Source organism: Thamnophis sirtalis, unplaced genomic scaffold (genome assembly GCF_051295495.1).
Source record: "Thamnophis sirtalis isolate CommonGarterSnake01/CBP01778 unplaced genomic scaffold, rThaSir2_p1.2 scaffold_9, whole genome shotgun sequence".
Lineage (NCBI taxonomy): Eukaryota > Metazoa > Chordata > Lepidosauria > Squamata > Natricidae > Thamnophis > Thamnophis sirtalis.
In genome coordinates this window covers 80,976,745-80,984,462 of record NW_028261389.1, presented here as the reverse complement: position 1 = coordinate 80,984,462, position 7,718 = coordinate 80,976,745, and the positions used below count along the sequence as shown (strand labels likewise).

The following is a 7,718-nucleotide window of genomic DNA, read 5'->3' as shown; positions in this document are numbered from 1 at the left end:
TTCAGGTGCTTTGGAGATTAGCTTGACTCCCTCTTCTTTGTGGCAGCCCTTCAAATACTGGAAGACTGTTATCGTGTCACCCCTAATTCTTCTCTTCTTTAGACTAGCCAACTTCGAATCCTGCAACCGTTCTTCATATGTTTTAGTCTCCAGGCCTTTGATCGTTTTAGCTGCTCTTCTCTGGACTTTTTTTCGGAAATCTCAACATCTTTTTTTGTAGCGTGGTGACCAGAGGTGGGTTCCTACCAGTTCGCACCAGTTCGGTAGAACTGGTTCGTCAAATCTACCGAAACGGTTAGAAGAGGTTCCACCAGTGGACCCGGAAAGCAGGCCACACCTACAGAAGAGGCTCCAAAATTGTTTGAAACCCACCACTGACACACACACACACACACACACACAGACAGACAGACAGACAGACTCACACAGAGAGAGAAAGAGAAAGAAGGGAAGAAAGAAAGAAATAAAAAAGAAGAAAAGAAAGAAAAAGTGAGAGAGAGATGAAAGAAAAAAGGAAAAAGGGACAGAGAGACAAAAGGAAGGAAAGAGAGAGAGAAAGAAAGAAAGAAAGAAAGAAAGAAAGAAAGAAAGAAAGAAAGAAAGAAAGAAAACACATGGCCAGCAAGCCACTCCCACCAAGTCACATGGCTGGCAAGCCACTCCCACAAAGGAGGCCACACCCACAGAGTAGGTTCGAAATTTTTTTGAAACCCACCACTGGTGGTGACCAAAATTGGTTGCAGCATTGCAGGTGTGGCCTTACGAGGGTTTTACAAAGCGGTATTAATGCTTCTTCACGTGTGATCTCGATTCTGTGCCTCCGTTTATACAACTCGGGGTTATATTAGCTTTTTTTTGGCTGCCGACTCCAGAAATGTGTGTGACCTCACCAAGGTTAAGATCCGAAGAGGTTCAAAGCAGCCCATAATCCTGTGAGGGCTTGCAAGTTTGCCTAGGGCTTTAGAAGTTACGGGTGGCAGCTCCAACAGCTTCTTTTGCAACATACAAATATTGCATATTTTGTATTTTGAGATATAAAAAAAGAAAGCATGGTTGACATAAAAGAGATAAAATGTTTGAGACCAAAAGGCTGAAAGTTAAGACGATGGTTTCTCTTCCCTCCTCTATCCCAAATAACATTTGTATTTGTATTTATTTGTCTTGTATGCCGCCCACTCCCGAAGGACTCCGGGCGGCTCACAATAGACCAGTGTTTTTCAACCTTGGCAACTTGAAGATGTCCGGACTTCAACTCCCAGAATTCCCCAGCCAGCGAATGCTGGCTGGGGAATTCTGGGAGTTGAAGTCCGGACATCTTCAAGTTGCCAAGGTTGAAAAACACTGCAATAGACAAGGGAAGGGGGAAGACTAGACAAAGACAACACTTTAAAAACAAAACCACAACATTCACAATTTCCGCGGGGCTGGATGTACACAGCCGTGTACCACGTCTTCATTTATTTTTTAGCTGCCCTGCCGGATTATTTCCAGCTCGGTTGCAGTTCAGCCGAAAAAAATGCGGCGAATCTAGTTTTCCTTTCCGCAAAGATTTTAGCAAGGACGGCAACTGCGATCCCGGAAACGACCGTAATTATTTACTAACGAAAATTAACTTCAGGGAAAAAACATCTGGCTGTTTTTGAAAAAAGTTGCGTTAGCCAGAGGAAGTTTTACTCTGAAAACATTTACTCTGGAAAGGGCCTCCTCTAGATTCCCACGCGTTTTCCTATTGTCCTTGGGCAAATTACCAAGAAAATCCTGCCTTGGCAGCGGAGGCCGAAAGCTGAATCCTTCTATCCTCAGAAACAAAGAACGATTTGTCTACCAGATGCTTTCTGTTGCCCTTAAAAGAACCGCAGGCTTTGTGCAAGCAAATCCTACCAGCGAAATTTATTTATTATTATTTAAATTTATTATTAAATTATTAAATTACTAAATTGTGCAATGTAATCGATGCTGCCCCTTTTGAATGTGGCGCCCATCATGGCTGGACCAGTTGGGTTCGTGGCCAACAATAACTAATAAATTCATCCATGTTGGTAACCCTCCCAGAGTCCCTGAGTGGGCGGCCAGATAAATTCTCTCCCATGAATCAATAAATAGGCCCCCGTTCTTCATTTAGGGCACGATAAGGGCGTAACCTGTTTACAGACCCAAAGAACACAGGAAGTCCTCGACCTACGACCAACCGTTGGGCCCTAACTTTCTGTTGCTAAGCTCAGTGAGTTCAGCTTACGCAGGGAGTTTCATCACCTGCCCCGTTTCACGACCTCGCTTGCCACCGTTGTTAAATGAGTCATCGCACTTGTTAAGTTCGTTACGTGGTTGTTAAGCGAATCTGGCTTCCCCTTTGACTTTGCTCATCTGAAGGTCGCAAAAGGGGAAACACGTCACCCCGGGGACACGGCAACCGTCATAAGTACATGCCAGTTGCCAAGCCTCTGGTTTTTGATCACATGACTGTAGGTCTTAAGTGTGAAAAGGGGTCATAGCAACCTTTCCTGCAACGGTTGTTAAGTGAATCACTGCAGTTGTTAAATGAGTAACACGGTTGTTAAGTGAATCTGGATTCCATATTGACTTTGCTTGTTAGGAGTTAACCCCAGGACACAGCGACCGTCATAAATATGAGTCAGTTGCCTAGAGTCTGACTTTTGATCATGTGACCATGGGGATACCTCCCACCTCCTGGGCTCCGGGTCCTCCAAGTGGAAAGGGGGCTTCGACAGCTGTTTTACACCTGGTTTAGGCAACTGACAGACGGGATGAAATGGAAGGCCTTTACGAAAGCTTTTAGCCCGTGACCCGTCAAAAGCGCGTTCCACAAAAGCGCGGTCGACGAAATTGCGTATGTGACGTCATCACAACGTGACGAAAAAGATCGAAAAATTGAAATAAAAATTAAATTACAGCAAGCCGATTCACATAAAGGTAAGGGTTAGGTTAAGGGTTAGCGTTAGGGTTAGAGCGTTAGCGTTACATTTAGCGTTAGGTTAAGGGTTAGCGTTAGGTTTTTCGTTACGTTAAGGGTTAGGTTTAGGGTTAGGTTTAGGTTTAGGGTTAGGTTTGGGGGAATTAGGGGAAGGTTTTAGCTTTATTTTTACATTTTTCGATCTTTTTCGATCTTTTCCGTCGCGCTGTGATGACGTCACATACGCGCTTTCGTCGACCGCGATTTTGTCCTCCGCGGTTTTGTGGTAGAACCTTTTAGCCATGGCTCCATGTTTTGGCTCTACTTTAAGTTAAAACTTGTAGCATCCATAGTAAGAAAAACATAACTTCAGGTTACGGGTCTTGGAAAGAAAGTTACTTGAAGCTAACTTAAGTAATATTCCTTTTTTCCAGTATTCACCGTGAAATAAAAAAAATCCTGCCCTCTTTTGTGGCGTTCGGAGCCCTTCTGCCGAAAAAGATATTCCTTTGGCTCAAAAGTAGGACAAAGGAACATCAGAGGGTTTCAATTTCACTTTAATTTCCCGGGACATTCAATGACAGATTCAGGAGTTGCTGGTTTTTTTTTTAACAGAAGGAAATGATCATCCCCCCCCACGATAGACTGGCAGCTTGCCAAACTCACAGACATCAAAAGGTCTTCGCCGTATCTCGCAACAGCTTTAACAACTAGCAGGAATTTTTAACACGCAGGATAGGTGCTAATGGACGAAGTGCTTGTAATCTGTCTCACATGTACGTAATCTGCATTTATATAGCTGTCCTCCCTCCTCTCCCCTTGCCTCATCCCCTTTTCCAAGCCTGCATTGTGATTTAGCCAGGCCTCTTGTCTGATGGAAGGAGCTTCACCAAAGCTTCTGCCTCCAACATTGACTGCCTCCCCAAAGGAGCTAGTAGACTTCTTTGGATTAACCTTGGGTCTACTTCCTGATTTCTCCTACTTATCATCTGTTCTTTCTATCTATCCATCCATCCATCCATCCATCCATCCATCCATCCATCTATCTATCTATCTATCTATCTATCTATCTATCTAATCTATCATTTGTCTACATCTAATCTGTATCATCTATCTATCTGTCTGTCTGTCTGTCCATCCATCCATCCATCCATCCATCCATCCATCCATCCATCCATCCATCCATCCATCCATCTATCTATCTATCTATCTATCTATCTAATCTATCATCTGTCTACATCTAATCTATATCATTTATCTGTCTCTCTGTCTATCTATCTATCCATCCATCCATCCATCCACCCACCCACCCATCTATCTAATCTATCGTCTGTCTACATCTAATCTATATCATCTGTCTGTCTATCCATCCATCCATCCATCCATCCATCCATCCATCCATCCATCCATCCATCCATCTATCTATCTATCTATCTATCTATCTAATCTATCATCTGTCTACATCTAATCTATATCATCTGCCTGTCTGTCTATATATTTATCTAATCTATATCATCTATCTGTCTGTTTGTCTGTCTATCTAACCTATAATCTGTCTGTCTGTCCGTCCGTCCGTCCGTCCGTCCATCCATCCATCCATCCATCCATCCATCCATCCATCCATCCATCCACCCACCCACCCATCCATCCATCCATCCATCTATCTATCTATCTATCTATCTATCTATCTATCTATCTATCTATCTATCTATCTAATCTATCATCTGTCTACATCTAATCTATATCATCTATCTGTCTGTCTCTCTATCTATCTATCCATCCATCCAGTCTGGCTCCGTTGCCATGTTGTGGGTCTTAACACAATGCTCTGAAAAATCTACCCGTCTTTGTGTGTGTGTGTGTGTCTGTGTCTGTGTGATTATATTTACCCATCTTCCTGTGTACACATACACAGGAAGGCTGGACTAGAAGACCTCCAAGGTCCCTTCCAACTCTACTATTCTATTCTATTCTCATTTCATTCTCTATTCTATTCTATTCCTTGTTCTACTCTACTTTTCTATTCTATTCTATTCTCATTTCATTCTCTATTCTATTCTATTCCTTGTTCTACTCTACTTTTCTATTCTATTCTATTCTCATTTCATTCTCTATTCTCTTCTACTCTACTCTAATCTATTCCTTGTTCTATTCCACTCTACTCTATCCTCTCTTCTATTATTCCTTCCTCATCACTTGAGGCTTTTAAGAAGAGACTGGACAGCCACTTGTCTCAAATTGTATAGGGTCTCCTGCTTGAGCAGGGGGGTCAGACTAGAAGACCTCCAAGGTCCCTTTCCAGCTCTGTTAATCTATTCTATTTTCCCAGCAAGATGGGTAAAATCCTGTGCGTATGTGTGTGTGTGCGTGTGTGTGTGTGTGTGTGTGTTTTATACTAGCAAGACTCCCATTCTGAGGACAAATTGAGAAATGTAGATTGAATGTCGCAACATTATATCTAATTTCTGCCTGGTGGTGAAAGGAACAGGTATGGTTAAATTAAACTGATTTGGATGTTAATAGTGGGGTTGCGTAAAGTGATACGGAGAGCCAATTTGGCGTGGCGGTTAAGGCACCTGATTAGAAACCAGGAGACAGGGAGTTGTAGTCCTGCCTTAGGCACAAAGCCAGTTGGGCCAGCCGCTTTCTCTCAGCCCCAGGAAGGCGGCAATGGCAAACGTGAAATTTCTGAAAAAATCTTGCCAAGAAAACTTCAGGGAGTTTCCAAAAGTTGAACGGGAAGGAGGGGGGGGGGGAATCATACGGCCTAAATAAAAATGAAAGTTTGATTTTGCACAGCACGTCAGAGAGTTTTCCTTTGCTTCTGTTTGCTGTTTTATAAAAACATGTTTTATTCCAAAATTAATGCACATAAAAGCTGGATCGAATCACAAAAGGTTCCTTTATCCGGGCAGGTTTCTCCATCCAGGAATTTTCCTCTTTTTTTTATAGTGTTTTGCCCAAGTTTCTCAGCCTTCGCCTGCCCCTTCCCACAGGAAACACGCTCCCCACCCACCCTCCAAGCGGGCCGAGGAAGGGGGGGGCGAACAAAGGACTTGTCAAGGCAGGAAAACCCACTGATCAGCAATTGCTCCTTGGGGGATTTTTGGAAGTCATAAAAATCTGGAGAGAGAGAGAGAGAGGGAGAGAGGGAGGGAGGGAGAGAGAGAGAGAGGGAGAGAGGGAGAGAGAGAGAGATGGCTTCCTTGCTAAACTTTCTTGCACATAATGCTTTTTCCGCAGAGGATCGCCCACTCTGAAAACATAATAATGTTTTAGATTCATATTTTTAACTCATTTATCAAAATACAAAGGAAAAAAGAAGAGAAATGGCACTTAGACTTATATACAGCATCATGGTGCTTTTAAAGCCCTCTCTAAGCGGTTTACAGTCTCCGCATAATTGCTCCCAACAATTGAGCCGGTGTTAATTGTGCCGGTCAGGATCGAACTGGCGAACTGCTGGCAGTTGGCAGAATTAGCCTGCAATACCACATTCTATCCACTGCACCACCAGGGCTCAAAGCAAAAAAAATAAAAAATAGCTCTAACTATCAGGAAATTTCGCCTAAGTTGTTTCTGTCCTTGATTAGTTTCCATCCATTGTTTCTTGTCCTGGCTTCTGGTTCTCTGGAGAATAGGTGGATTTTCTCTTCTTTCCATCCCATCTCCTCTTCCCTTCCTTCTTCTTCCCTTCCTTTCCCTTCCATTCGATCTTATCTTATCTTCCATTCCATCTCCTCTTCTCTTCCATTCCATTCCATCTTCTCTTCCTCTTCCTCTCCTTCTTCCCCTTTCCTTCCCTTCTCTTCCATATTCTTTTTTCCTCTCATCTCTTCTCTTCTCTGTTGTCTTCCCTCTCTCCTCTTCTCATTCAGCAAAATAAAGAAAGAGGGAATGGCGAAGGATCCCCTTCACAGCATTCCATTCATCAAGAATCAAGTTCCAGCCTTTCAGTCCCATCTCCAAGTTAATCTGCTCAGAAATTGAATTTATTTATTGATTTACTTGTTTATTTCTTATCCTTCTCTTGTTTTTCAGCCATGAGACTGTAAGGACGGACTTGAAGAAATTGCCAGCGCTTCCGACCCAGGCCCTCAAGGAGCACCCGTCTCTGGCTTATTGGTAAATATTTGACGTTTTTAGTAAGTTCTACCCTTAGTGGCCTAGTGGTGAAGACGCTCACCTCCTACTCAGTGCCATAGGATGAGCCTAGGAGGCGGCCAACCATTGGAACATAAAAATTAGCAATAGCCATTACACTTAGATTTATATACCGCTTCATAGTGCTTTTACAGCCCTCTCTAAGCGGTTTACAGAGTCAGCCTCTTGCCCCCAACAATCTGGGTCCTCGTTTTACCCACCTCGTAAGGATGGAAGGCTGAGTCAACCTGGAGCTGGTCAGGATCGAACTGCTGGCAGTGGGCAGAGTTAGCCTGCAACGCTGCAGTCTAACCACTGTGCCACCATGGGAGGGAGGGAAGGAAAGGAAAGCACTTAGAGTTATATTCCGCTTCCCAGTGCTTTTACAGCCCTCACTAAGTGGTTTACAGAGTCAGCCTCTTGCCCCCAACAATCTGGATCCTCATTTTACCCACCTCGGAAAGATGGAAGGCTGAGTCAACGTTGAGCCAGTCAGGATCGAACTCTTGACTGTGGGCAGAGTCAGCCTGCAAAGCTGCATCCTAACCACTGCACCACCACAGAATGGAGGGAAGGGGAGAAGGGGGGGAAGAGTAATAGCACTTAGACTTATATACTGTTTCCTAGTGCTTTGCAGCCCTCTCTAACCTCTAAATGGGGACCC

At 43.7% G+C, this 7,718-nt stretch overlaps 1 protein-coding gene across 4 annotated transcripts in view; it reads left to right on the top strand.

Moving 5' to 3' along the window:
* Positions 1–7,718, top strand: part of FRMD4A (FERM domain containing 4A) — a 353,039-nt gene that overhangs the window by 270,479 nt on the left and 74,842 nt on the right. For all 4 annotated transcript variants that reach the window (XM_087722412.1, XM_087722411.1, XM_087722409.1 and 1 more), the window contains one exon: positions 6,953–7,036. In XM_087722412.1, coding sequence (XP_087578538.1) covers positions 6,953–7,036 — 84 coding nt within the window. The remainder of the gene's footprint in view (positions 1–6,952; positions 7,037–7,718) is intronic.